At 41.0% G+C, this 14,834-nt stretch overlaps 1 protein-coding gene across 1 annotated transcript in view; it reads left to right on the forward strand.

Moving 5' to 3' along the window:
- The window catches only part of LOC136883643 (bifunctional purine biosynthesis protein ATIC), a 108,364-nt gene that overhangs the window by 18,268 nt on the left and 75,262 nt on the right, over nt 1-14,834 (forward strand). The window contains exons 5-6 of the mRNA XM_067155985.2: nt 6,914-7,046; nt 11,523-11,698. Coding sequence (XP_067012086.2) covers nt 6,914-7,046; nt 11,523-11,698 — 309 coding nt within the window. The remainder of the gene's footprint in view (nt 1-6,913; nt 7,047-11,522; nt 11,699-14,834) is intronic.

Here is a 14,834-nt window from a genome sequence, read left to right on the forward strand (position 1 = left end):
ACCTGTATGTGACGTCAAAATGTAGCTCTACATTAAGCTGCTATAAATAGGACAAGGAAAGACAACACAGGGGTAATTATCGTTGAAGTCACAGACGTTCATCCCATCCTTCAGGTTATCAGCTTTCTGGACATCTGTTTTACGTTATTCCGGTCATTCTAGCAGAGCTCGGATCCATCAGGGATCCAGTTGGCTTTTAGGCACACGTCTCCATATTATTGGTATTCTGGATCATAATAAACAGTGATCTTGTTGGCTTCCAACCCTGAAACTTGAACAAGTGTATTAGATAGAGTTCAATTAAATTTTTATATCCACACTTTCATTTACTAACACTCCCCTGTAATGTAACGGTGTCGTATATTCAATTATTAATCTTATTTAAGCGATCTGCTCTCCCAATATCTTATAGATCGCCTCGGTTTTTAGTATACACCAGAGCTATTTCCAATATCGACCTACTATCTGCTTCTTTTTTTATACAATGTCCACGAAAACAAAATTCCACTTTAATTATCTTACAATAATTATCGGTTCGCATTTCATAATTCATAGAACTACCATATTATGATCTCCATTACACATGTTTCCGACATTTGAGGAACTCTGACATTACAGTCACTCTCTTCACTCACAGAACTTCACAAAGGAAAACATTCTACCATTTATTTACTCTTGCAACACATATGATACGTCACTTCGCACACGCCTTCTTGATGGTTAACCGTGCATGATTTTAAGTCATTCCATGGCCTCCGCTATGACATTTCCCAGACCAAATGTTATGTATGACCTTTTCTCTTCACAGCTGTTGACATAGTTTTCATTACTGATCTCTGCTTGTATTTCAAACATTCTTAACTCAATTTTCTGTATACCACGGGATTCTGAGCTGATTTTTCTACTTTATTCCGTAAGATTCCGTAACTATGCGAGTTGTATCGGTTTTCATATGTGATAGAATGCATAAGTTGGACGTATTTCAGCGATTTACGTACTTCTGTGCCGTTCTTGTTAATCTATTTATTTTATGATTTTCAATTAATTCTTCGCTCTCGACCTCGACATCATTGAAAGGTCATAGAGAGGGAAGGAAGTAAGTAGCCTTGGCTTTAAGTTGAGTTCCATCCCAGTATTTGTCTGGAGGAGAAGTGCAAAACCACGGAAAACCACTTTGATGATGGCTGAGGTGGGAATCGAACATCCTCTACTCAGTTGACCTCCCGAGGCTTAGAGGGACCCTGTTCCTGTCCTTGTACCACATTTCAAATTTTATGGCAGAGCTGGGAATTGAACCCGGACCTCTGGGGGGGGGGGGGGTGGCAGCAGATAATCACACTAACCACTACACCACAGAGTGGACTCTAGAAGTATATATTATTATATCAGTGGCGTATACTGAGGTCTACCAAGGCTATCAGTGAAGCCCAAACCTCAAATGCAAATGATGGAAATCTAAAGCACATCATAATGTTAGCATCTGACACATTGTTCCATTTACAAACCTTGAAAGCAGTGAGAAAAAACAGCGCACGTATTTCTGAGAACAAGGTTTTGGAGACTGATATTGCAGCCTAGACTCTCGTCTCTTCCCCTCGACTCACAGCACGTGGCTTGCTGCTGTATGCCTGATAGGCGCGGGGACCGGGAAGGATAGGTGTGCTAGGCTTCGGTCCGTCAGATCACCACTGCTAACTATCAACCATGCATTACTCATCGTATATACTTCCTCACCTCATCTTTCTAACTTTATTATATAGATAACAGAATGCTGGTTTACTTCTACATCCTTGTAGAAAGACACTTCAAGGCTGCTGTTATAGGAGTAATATAGTCTTATTTTCATAGGTAAACCTGCTAAAATGAAATGCAATCTTTCAGGTTTAGTGTTCTCTTTTGTTGGTTGGAATAGAACTCCGGTTTTCCCTTTCATCTTTCATTCCAGCAACACACTCCAGTATCATTTAATCTGCCATTTATTAATCATTGCCCCAGAGGAGTGCGACAGGCTTCAGCAGCCGGCACAGTTCGTATCCTCGCTGCTAGATGGGGCTTCATTCATTCCATTTCTGACCCGGTTGAATGACTGGAAACAGGCTGTTGATTTTCAGTAATAATAATAATAATAATAATAATAATAATAATAATAATAATAATAATAATAATAATAATAATAATAATAATAATAACGGTGGTGGTGCATGACATCTGTATAGGCTTGGTGGTGAATTAATGAAGAGAAAATGAATGGCGAAGATGTCATAAAGACCCAGTCCCCAAGCCAGGAGAATTAACAGTATGAGGGGGTTGATTCTGAAATTTGAACCGGGGCCATCGGACCAAAGGCAAGCATTCTATCCATTTAGCCACAAAGCCGGACTTCAATTTGCTAAACCTTAGGCTACCATCTTCACTGATCAGGGGTTGAGTATTGGCAGTGGCAGAGGCCAGGACAGTAGCTTGTGAAACCGCTTTGACAACACAGCTGGCTTCTCTGTTGGCTATTGGCTGCAGCTCAAAACGCTTAAGGCTTGACGTTCACTAAACCATCTTTTGAAAAGGGGTAATCTAAGTCTAGTGGTAGCCCACGTCTTGATCCCAGCATATACCACTGTATTATATACTGTATATAGTATATTATCCCATTAGGATCCTTTTCTCCTTTTGGGTTTATCTTGTGTTCCTGTTCTTTTTTACCAACCTGTATTTATCTTTGTATTATGTTTCTTCCCTTTTCCTGTACTTATCTGGCTTTCTTCATATCTTACACTTATCCCACATCAAGACTGAAAATCTCTCAAGATGGGCCCTCAATAAGTGTTGATGCCTGCCCTCCTGATGAAGGGATGGAGGTTGAAGAAGTGGGTTTGATGAGGAGAAAGCATGCCTGTTTGAAGACGGCAAACTGACGTGCCATTGTGTTCATCCTATTATGTGTGTCTTTTTTCTTATCGTCCTCCCCGTCTCTATCTGATTTAATATCACTGGTTCTGTTAATGTAAATCATTCGCTGGAAGAAGGGTAGGACATGCACACAAGGTAAAAACAAAGCAAGCAGTCATGGTGGCTTTAAGCAAAGGAATTGATGACTGTACCCATGAGAAAAGAAACCTTGTGTAAGCAGTTATGCAAGGAGTAAGGTAGACACCTTCAAGTGATGTCCGGCTCCATGACTTGAGGTGCCTAGAGATTTATTGGGTTTGATTACTGGCTGGGTGGTGGGATTTTAGTGGTAAACGGTTAATTCCCTCACCCAAGGACTAGGTGTTGGTGTTTTCAATATTCCTACAACTCGTACACCACACATTACACTATTCTCCACCACACTAACCTGCAATGTCCCATACACATTCCTTCATGTCCTGTGACTGAAATATTATTTTGTGTTTAGAAGTTTGGAGAAATAAGTATTCCATCTGCATGTAATGTCTAAGCTTTTAATAAATAATATTTTCGTGGTCCTTTTCTCAGTTAATTTTCTCGTCAGCTTTCTTCACTTGCATTTCATTACCTGAATCAATATGGGCTGTGCCTAAATGTTAAGATGACCTGAGTATTTGGGAACTAACCCGAGCACATCCACCATCACAATTGTGATTAAGACCTATTGAAAACTATCTGCTTCCAATATTTAGGATTCTGTGTACAGAGTGATGTTGTTGTTGACCAGGAAGTGTGTTCTAGAGTGAATGCTGCATAGCTTAGTTGGAGGGGGAGTCACGGGAGTACTGTGCTACTGGCAAGAACCGGCTCGCCTCTAATGAAAGGTGTACTGCACTATGGTCTGTTCAGTGTTGTTGTCTGGGGCTGAGAGCTGGCCGATTACCAAAAGTGCCAGGCATCCTCTACGCACCATGGAGAGGAGCATGTTATGTTGGTCTCTTGGCGTTTCAGTGTTGATCACATAGCCGACACGATCTGGCAGAGGATGGGAGTTGTTCCCATTCAAGAGAAAATGCAGCCTATCCTGACGGCACAAATGGGACCATCACTCATGATGCCTACAACTTCATTGTTGCTGGTAAGTGCTCCTGCAGAAGGCCAAGACAGTGGTGGGAAGACTTCCCAGCTGCTGACATGAAGATAGCTCAGTTGACACTGAATTTTGCATTTGATTGCTTAAAATAGTGTTTGTTGATGCGAACAGTGGACCTTGCACCTGCGGGGAAAGTATAAGAATAATAACTAGAGGAGACGTGCTTCTCCACAGCATTAATTATAAATAAGTCAGATAACTCGTCTTGATATGCCTGTCACAGCCATATTGTTTTGCCTGCCCTTTTCAAAGGTTTTATGAATATTTAATAAGAAGCGCGTTATGATATGCCGCAGTTATTAAGTCGGAATTCATCCATTGTGACATCATGCCGTCTGTTTGGTAAAAATCTATCCATATATTCGCTTTTTATTCTACAGTTCTTGATGTAAAGCCTGGTATTGTGTAGTAGAAGGCAGTGGCATTTTTAATCACAGATCACAGTTCTTGTATATAGAACGGCTGTTGTGTACGCTCATAGGTTAGTCTCGAAAGAGTGTTTTTTGCCAGGCAGAGAACTTTTTTAAGATACATGGCCTTCACTCTTTCTAGTACACCTAGATTATCCGTCGATGGGTGTTCCCTGATAATGCCGAAAGGCATATGTCATGAAGGGGTTTGTTTATACGTAGACTTTTTTCTCTTATAAGCATGGAAGTTATTAGAAATGCTCTGCTATCTGTTGAATATATTTGGAAGCTGGGAAAGTTTAGAGAAACAAATAGTATTTAGCGAGGAATAGTATTGTTCCGTAGAGCCTCCGTGGCTAAGACGGCAGCGTGTCGGCCTCTCACCGCCGGATACCGTGGTTCAAATCCCGGTGACTCCATGTGAGATTTGTGCTGGACAAAGTGGAGGCGGGACAGGTTTTTCTCCGGTTACTCCGGTTTTCCCTGTCATCTTTCATTCCAGCAACACTTTCCAATATCATTTCATAGCATTTATCACTCATTAATAAATCACCTTGGGAGTGGCGACCCCATTGTAATAACAGCCTATATATGTTTCATTCATTACATTCCTGACCCGGTCAATGACTGGAAAACAGGTTGTAGGTTTTCATTTTCATTTTCAGTATTGTTCCGTAATCAGAGGAAGTGTATACTGTACTGTCTGGCTGCGTGCAATGACATTACTAAGGATGAAAATCGCATATTTTATCAGAATATCAATGAAACTGTTAGTTGCTTAGCAACCTGCTAAGTGCAGAATGTATTGCAGGTTAGGGTAAGCCTTCGCCTGCAATTATTGTAGTGATCATTTAATGATTTTATGATTACTCAAAATTGGTTGAACTTAGAGACCTGTCAGTGTCTCATGATTCACCGGCAGGTAATTCCGGAGGGAATAAAACAAAAATAAAGCAAATCGGTCCAGTAGAACGAACGGACGAATTTGCCAAAGCTGTTTTTAGTAAAGTCTGTTAATATATAGATGATGATGATGATGATAATAATAATGTCACTGTTATTTACTTCTGAGGAAGGAGAGGAAGTTCAGAAAGATTATGCTTTCCTATGGTTTGTCTTCTGTAAAACCCTGGCTCATTTTGGGGTTTGGCGTGAGGTTTTCTTTCCTGCTGTGTGATATTTCAAATGAAAATTTCAACTCAGGATGCAGAGGGATCTGAACCGTGGCTATTTGAGTGGTAAGCCAACATAGCTAAGCCACTGCATTAATCCCTCCCCCCTTAAATAAATAAATAAATAAATAAATAAATAATCTCAGTCTTTAAAATATTTATTCATTGTTAAATCAGAGTTTTAAAATTCCTTTAATAATAATAATAATAATAATAATCATAATAATGATGACTGGGCGAGTAGGCCATGCAGTTAGGGACGCACAGCTGTGAGCTTGCATCCGAGAGATAGTGGTTCGAACCCCACTGTCGGCAGCCCTGAAGATGCTTTTCCGTGGTTTCCTATTTTTACACCAGGCAAACGCTGGCCATGGCAGTTTCCTTCCCATGCCTAAGCTTTTCCTATCCCATCGTCGCCATAAGACCTATCTGTGTCGGTGCGACACAAAAAAAAAAAATACCTTGGGCAATGTGTGTATGCATTCAGATTTGACCCCATTTAGGCTACTTGTGTGTCAATTGCAATATTTCATTTTGCAGGATAAGATGACCAAGGAGCCAGAGCCTCCATGGCTCAGGTGGCAGTGTGCCGGCCTCTCACCGTTGGGTTCCGTGGTTTAAATCCCGGTCACTCCATGTGATATTTGTGCTGGACAAAGTGGAGGCGGGACAGGTTTTTCTCCGGGTACTCTGGTTTCCTATCATATTTCATTCCAGCAACACTCTCCAATATAATTTCATTTAATCTGTCATTCATTAATCATTGTCCCAGAGGAGTGCGACAGGCTTCGGCACGATTCCTATCCTCACCGCTAGAGGATTCTTGACCTGGTCGAATGACTGGAAACAGGCTGTGGATTTTCATTTCAAGATGACCAAGAAACAGAACTCTTTTGGATGATCTATGGCCAAGTATTAATTGTGTCGAAAGATCTTTCACAAGCCAGAGGTGGACACTTTACCACCGATCCACAGAGGAAGCTATAAGATAAAGGAAGACCTAAAATAGGTTCAAATAACATTTTTTTGTCTTATAGAGTTTTCGTTCAGCTTTGGTTCTGATTTTCAAAGAATTTAATATGTGCTCAGCTCAAGACTTCTGTATGTTCTATGAGGCTCTCTCTTTGATCTTGTTTATGACGTCAGAAATAGGATAATTCAAATATAAAATACATGAATAACATGGATCAAGACAGGTCAAATAATGGTGTAATGAATAGGTGCAATGTCCTAAATTTCATTGGTATGTTGAGTGTGAAGTTTTGAGCAGTAATATTGACTTTTATCTGTTGCAGGTGGTGTTACTTTATTGAGAGCTGCTGCTAAGAATCATGATCGTGTGACTGTTCTGTGTGACCCATCAGACTACAGCAAGGTTATTTCTGAATTGGAAGCTTCTCCCAACAAGGACACCAGTCTCCAAACCAGGTGTGGATCATTTTGCAGAGTTGTATATACAGTGAAACTCGGTTAAGAAGTTCCCGCATAAGAAGTTTTCCCGCCTAAGAAGTGTGATATTCTTGGTCCCTTGATCAGTTGCATTAAGACATATGTATATTTTTCCCGTTTAAAGTGTTCTGTTGTAAATATATTTCCCGCTTAAACAGTTCAGATTTTAGAGCCCCTTGAGATAGAAAACGTCCGCTCAAAGCAGCCCGTGGTTAGAACTCTCCAGTCTCCGCGCAAGTTGCACCCTGTGTCAGACCGTGCGCGCGCTCGCGGTGTGTGTCTGGTGTCACGGAACATGTGCGGGCCTGCCACGGCCATATGACGTCACGCTATGACAACACGGACAGCAGATGATCACTCTCGACTTGTGGAATCGAATCGAACCCATCAGTCAAAATTTCCACTCCACCGTTCCATCTAGCGGAATAAAATCGAACGGGATTCTACGTAAGAAACAAAGTACGCAATGAATGATTTGATAAAACTTTAATGCAGTAATTTGCGGGCCGCGACAGGGTGAAGTCATTAATCGAGGTGGCCTAAACATTAATTAAAAACCGTAAAGTGCATTTGCCCACAACATTACTGTTAACCTACCACAAAACTGAATACTCTAACCTGTCTGATTTTTCATTCCCTTGCTTATTTCCTTCCAGGCATTCTGTCTTACGTTGTTGCAATAATACTTGTGGGCCTTGCCGTAGAGGAAATTACGTTTTTGAACTAAACTGATAAGATTTTCCGTGTCTATTATTAGTGAGGTGAATAAAAACAACTTCGCGACTCTATGCAGGAAACAGCCGATTTGCCAGCAGCCAGCTGATTGATACACATGCCGCCAAACAGCCGACCGAAAGATCCCGATCGTTTACGAAGTTGAACGAATGTTGATAGCCAACTGGGTGTTGAGGGAGGCACACATAGGCATTGCAATACCACGTGTTGGCATAAAATTGAAAGTTATTTTTAATTTTACCTTTATACGAGCTAAACATTGTATTATCGTGTCTCTCGTAATTATTACATCGCATTATTAGAACGTAGCACAAGGATGAGGAGACATCAAATAAAATTCTCGCGGGGAAAGAAACTGTTTACGTTTAGATGTGCTAGCGTTGCTACTGCACCTTTATCTCTCCCACGTAATACCCCGGATACATTTCCATGCACTAATTTCTACCAAATTCGAACCTGTGTTTCTTTTCTTCATTACCTACAGCATGAAGAGGATTGAAGCGGGAAAATAAACTCAATACTGGCTTGGCCATGCGGTACTTGTGAAACAGCCAGAAACTACGCCCGTTGCCGTGACAACCAGTAGGAATGCAGGGGTGATTTAGGCCTAGGTTCTAAGAATCTCTTAAGAGTAAGTTGCTAGATTTCCCATTTGCTGCCGTTATCCTTGAAGCAGGTGTCAGGGGTGTGAGGAAGATAGAAAGCACATGCTAACAAACTAGTACACGTCTTGTCTTTGCTTCTTGTAAGCCTAAGCTACGGATTGCCAAGCAGTGTAGCGTCGTAATTAGTATGAATAGGAGTAGGTGAAGTTACTTGTACTTGTAATATCAACGTACAAGCTTTTTTTAAAAAGTGAAAATGAGCGCAACTCAGAGGAAAGAGATCAAGCGAAAGACACTAACAATAAAAGACAAAGTGGAGATTATAAGGAAAGTGGCGTCATCTACACTTTCTCGTGTTGCTTTGGCAAAGGAGCTGGGGATGCCGCCGTCTACTTTGAACGATATTATAGCGAAGAAAGAAGAGATCTCTGCTTCTGCAGGGAATACTTCAGCAAATTGTAAGGAAGTTAAATCTGAAAAGTACGATGAAATAGAACAAGTTCTGCTAATATGGTTTAAACAGCAGCGAAGTTTAAACATACCTTTCAGTGGGACTATTGTGCAGGAGAAAGCCTCATGCAAATTAAGGGTACCTTTTACCGCGTCGAGCAGGTGGCTGGAACGCTTTAAAAATCGAGCCGGCATCGTTTACAAAGCCGGCCCCGTGGTGTAGGGGTAGCGTGCCTGCCTCTTACACGGAGGCCCCGGGTTCGATTCCCGGCCAGGACTGGGATTTTAACCTGGACCTGGTTCGAGGTCCACTCAGCCTACGTGATTAGAATTGAGAAACTATCTGACGGTGAGATATCGGCCCCGGTCTAGAAAGCCAAGAATAACGTCCGAGAGGATTCGTCGTGCTGACCACACGGCACCTCTTAATCTGCAGGCCTTCGGGCTGAGCAGCGGTCGCTTGGTAGGCCAAGGCCCTTCAAGGGCTGTAGTGCCATGGGGTTTTTTGTTTTCGCTTACAAAACAATTTGTTGCGAAGCAGAGAGTGTAAGTTCGCAGGGAAGGGAAGTGTGGAAGGACATGGTTCTGCCTGCTAAAATAATCAAACCTTGCAACGTTTTTATATAACTTAATATGTTCCCTTCTCTTATCAAATATATTTATAATATGGTATGTTCAATTATTTTACTTTATCTCTAAAAATATTGTCATGATAATCAAATTTTTATATTGTGGCTTTCTGTAAGCAGCTCTTATATATCGGCCTATTTCGGTATTGTTCACAAACAAGGAAATCTGTTGGCTGTGTGTTTCACATGTATTTCAAAGTACAGAATAAGTTTTTGGGCATTACCCCTTTTAAGAAGTTTCCTGCTTAAGAAGTTTTTTTTTTTGCAGTCCCTTGAAAAACTTCTTAACAGAGTTTCACTGTATTTTTTAGAGTCTATTTTTTGTTGATAAATATCCAGAAGTGAATTATTAAAAATGATAAAATAGGGTATAAAAGATCTCAGATCGATGAGGAGAGAGCCCGTGTTAATTTTGGCTATGGATAAAGATGCTGAAATTGTCATTGCCCTATTATGTTTTCATATTTGTCTCCTCTTTCTGTTGTTTCCTCTTCTCACACTGACCTGTCATGCTTATCCAATTGTGTGTTTGTGTTTATGTTACTATCTTTCTGCACTGGTGGAAATAAATATCCATAACCAAGAAGGGGTTGTGCTAGATTAACGAACGTTAGTATGCGTGTTTATACATCTGAAAGATGACATTGATTCAAATTTCCCGCAAATCGCATTAGCGTGGCGCTAGTAGCGGCCCCATGACTTTACACATCAGGTCTGTACTCTGCAAGAGCGTTAGTTACCTGTGAGATTGGACGGAGTGACTGTGAGTGGGTCAAGAATGCCATTTTGATGACAAAGCGGCCAGTATCAACAGCTCACAGCGGTTGAAGGAGGCCGTATAATAGGGCTACATGAAGGTGAATTTTTCTTTTGCGCTACTGCAGAATGACTTGGCAGGAATGTCTCCACTGTGCATGTGTGCTGGCAGCAGTGGTCACGAGAAGGTATACCTGCAAGAAGATAGGGCTCCAGATGTCCCTGTGGCACCACCGAGAGGGAGGACCGCTGTATTCGATGTATGGCGAAGCGAACTGCGTCTGCAGCAGCAATTCGAGCAGCATATGACACCACAGTGACGCAACGAACTGTTCGAAATCAGTTACTTGAAGGTCAGCTCCAAGCCAGACACCCTGCGGTGTGCATTCCACTTACCGCAAACCACCGCCATCTGCGACGTCAGTGGTGTCAAGCGAGAGCTCATTGGAGGATGGAGTGGAGGTCCGTTGTGTTTTCCGGTGAAAGCTGGTTCTGTCTTGGTGCCAGTGATGGCCATGTGTAGGTTAGGAGGAGGCCAGGTGAGCGCTTGCATTCCACCTGTCTGCGGCGTCGACACATTGGACCTACACCAGGAGTTCTGGTCTGGGGAGCAATTTCCTATGACAGCAGGAGCACTCTCGTGGTTATCTCACGCACCCTGACTGCTGATGTGTACGTCTGTCTGATGATTCGACCTGTTGTGCTGCCGTTCATGAACAGCATTCCCGGGGGGTGTTTTCCAACAGGATAATGTAAACCCCCCATGCCGCTTTTGTAACCCAACATGCTCTACAGTGTCGATATGTTGCCTTGGCCTGCTCGATCCCCCATCTGTCCCCAGTCCAGCTTGTATGGGACATCATTGGGCGGCAACTCCAGCGTCATCCACAACTGGCATTAACCATCCCTGTATTGACCGACTAGGTGCAACAGGTATGCAACTCCATCCCACAAGCTGACATCTGGCACCTGTATGACACAATGAATGCACATTTGCTTGCGTGCATTCAACAGTCAGGCAGTTACACTGGTCATTAATGGACCAGCATGGCACATTTGCAATCCGGGGATATTAACCTGTAGTCTTTTACCTTTAATCAATTCAGTATGTTACCTCTACAAATATATGGCCAAAATTTCCATATTCTACATTCCTTATTTCATGGTGTTTGGATATTTTTTTCTGCCAGTGTATATAGGTATGATTTGGGTTTTTTATATGTTTGTTAACTGGAATGGTCTTAGCTTGTAAGTCTAGCCTTTTACCTGTTTGTTAACAGGCAGCTGCTAGCTCTGAAAGCCTTCACACATACCTCTGAGTATGACTTGGCTATCTCAGACTACTTCCGCAAGCAGTATAGTGCTGGCAAGTCTCAACTCACACTACGGTATGGAATGAACCCTCATCAGAAGCCAGCACAGATCTTCACAACTCTCTCAGAGCTTCCTATTAAGGGCAAGTATCTCAGTCAACTTCTGTTAAGAAACTCATACTTCTTAATGATAGGACAGGAAAATAATTGTAGTTCCATGGTACTTCTCTTCTTCCTATACATTTCATATACACGTACGATGTCCGGCTCCATGGCTAAATGGTTAGCGTGCTGGCCTTTGGTCACAGGAGTCCCGGGTTTGATTCTCAGCAGGGTCGGTAACTTTAACCATAACTGGTTAATTTCGCTGGCACGGGGACTGGGTGTTTGTGTCATTTTCATAATCAAATTCATCCTCATCACGACATGCAGGTCGCCTACGGGAGTCAAATCAAAAGACCTGCATCTGGCGAGCCGAACTTGTCCTCGGACACTCCCGGCACTAGAAGCCATACACCATTTTATTTCATTACACTTACGATGAAATATTTTCAGTGATGAAATTGATTTCTAAGGTGACCAGATTTCTTGAAGGCAAAAGTGGAACTCTCTAAGTATTTTAGTGGTTGGACAGCTAAAAAATATACTTTACAGACATGAACATTGCAGCTGAGCTGAAGATCATGAATAAACGGAAATTTCTTGACCTTTGACAATTGTTTCCAATTTGTGACTTTGTGAATGTTGTAGCTTGGATGGTTGTTATTGTGTTAATGCATTCTGTTTTGGTCATTATTCCAGCCATGGTGGATCATGTGGAAAGGACATTGTATTTGTTACTTCACTTAAATATAGGAGAGAGAGGTTATGATATAAACTTCAAATTGTGGGTTGCACACAAGGCAAAACATACTACAAAGCATGCTTAGGGTTAAAGACAGGAAAATTTAACGAAAAACTAGTCGCTATATGTGATTTTTTTTTTTTTGCAAAAGTCAGGAAATCTCCCGACCAAACAGATCAAAATTGGCAGGAAACGGCAATCAGTTTGTTGAAAACTTGCGTTTTTGCAGATGATATCCACACTATGGCTTACTCATTAGTTATTTTTTGAATTCCGATACTATATGAACATGTATGTTCAATTTCATTCTGAAAAATTGTAGTATCACTAACTTAACCACATATTTTAAGCACCAGTAGAGAAACTATAACCTTGTCGTTATAAATTTACATGGGAATAGTCTTTCTAAAATTTAACCAGATCCAAGAAAATATAAACTACCTCTGAAATCAGTGATTCACTCTGTCATGTCTTTAGGTGCATCACATTCTTACTTAATAATTTCATTATCATCATCATCATCATCATCATCATCCTAAACCATCTCCAGTTTCCCGGGTGTGGTATATGAACCTCCTCCATCTCATCCTGTCCTTGTACCATTCTTCCTCCACCAACTTGTCCCAATCATGACCTCTGCAGTACATCGTTCTTAACTAAATCTATCCATTTCCTTCGTGGCCTTCCCAAGGGTCGTCTTCCTTCTACTTTTCTGTCAAATTCCTTCCTTGCAGTTCTGTTTACTGGCATCCTTTTCATGTGACCAAACCACTTCAGTCTTGATATCTGAATCTTATTGAGAAGAGAATCATCTATTCCTTCTCATTCCTAATCTTGTCTTTCCTGGTTTTCTGGATCATAGTGCGTAGGAATTTCATTTCAGCTGGCTGAAGTTTGGAATTATCTTTATTGTTCAGTGTTGTGGTTTCGAGATTGTATGTAAGAATTGGTGTATAATAATTGTTTTCATGGGTATTTGCTCATCCCACAGCAGGTGTCTTACCTGGTGGTAAAATTGTATTGCCTTATTGATTCGATTGTTCACCTCATGTTTTGCTAGGTTGTCATTTGATATAACGCTACCCAAGTATTTGAAAACTGGAACGCTGTCCAGTTGGGCTTCATTTAACATGACTATTGATTCTGCTCCTTCCCTATACACTTTCATCACCACCGTCTTGGTCTTGCTGATGTTTAAACCATATTTCTTAAACTCCTCATTCCAGCTTTGCATTCTCTCTCCCAATTCCTCTTCTGAGTCACTCCAGATCGCAACATCATCTGCAAATGTGAAGGCTCTGATATCTCCATGTTCTTTCCTTTTAATAGATTTTATTACTACATCCATTACAATAATAAATAGAAGTGGTGACAATGAGCTGCCCTGCTGCAGCCCTCTCTTTGTTTCCAACCAGTCCGACAAACCACATCCTACTTGAATACAGCTTCTGTTCCCACTATACAACATTTTCACTTTATCTATGAGGTTGTCTCGCACTTGAAGTTCTTTCATGCATTGCCAAATTCTTTCCCTTAGTACACTATCGTATGCTTTCTCAATGTCCAAAAATATTAGAAATATCTTGTTGAGCAGTCTGTAGAGCCATTGGATTCCTGGAATTCCTGCTGCTTTCAGCATATCTGCACTTAGTTCATCTATGCCCACTTCGTTTCTTCATGCTCTTGATCGCATTTTCAACCTCAAGCCATGTAATTGGTGGTTCAGTTGTGGTTCCTCGACTTGGCTCTCCTCTATCAGTTATGTTTTCTGTATATCCATTCAGCAGCTTTTCGAAATAGATCTTGAGTTTCTTATATAGCATTAAAATTAAGCAGTCGTTTACTTCAGCCTTTATTTCTAACATGTTAACTGCTATCAGCCACGTTAATAATGCATTTATTATGAAAACATGTTCGCTTTCATTTTGAATTTTCTTTACAGAACACCAGTCAACTTTGACATTGCTTTTGAATCGACAAGAGAGCCTACTAGTGCACATAGCGAGAAATTGACATTGAAGATGATCAATCACATTCTGTGGCAAACATTTCAGTTTTCTTATTCAAACAGTGTCACCTAACCTAACTCACCATATATGCATCATGAAAACATATTTCAAGTGCCAGTAGAGAAACGATAACCTTCTTGCTATCAATTTACATGAGAATAGACTTTCTGAAATTTAAACAAACATGAGAAAATAAAAACTACCTTCTGAAATCAGTGATTTACTCTGCCATGTCTTTAGGTGTATCACATTCTTACTTAATTTCAGTATATAGCCTTAAAATTAAGCGATAGTTTACTTCAGCCTTTATTTCTAATGAGTTAACAACTGCTATCACCCACGTTATTTACGCATTTATTACCAAAACATGTTCTCCTCTTTCATTCCAAATTTTCCTTACAGAACACTAGTCGACTCAGACATTGC

This window comes from Anabrus simplex, chromosome 1 (genome assembly GCF_040414725.1).
Source record: "Anabrus simplex isolate iqAnaSimp1 chromosome 1, ASM4041472v1, whole genome shotgun sequence".
In the NCBI taxonomy this organism is placed as follows: Eukaryota; Metazoa; Arthropoda; class Insecta; order Orthoptera; family Tettigoniidae; genus Anabrus; species Anabrus simplex.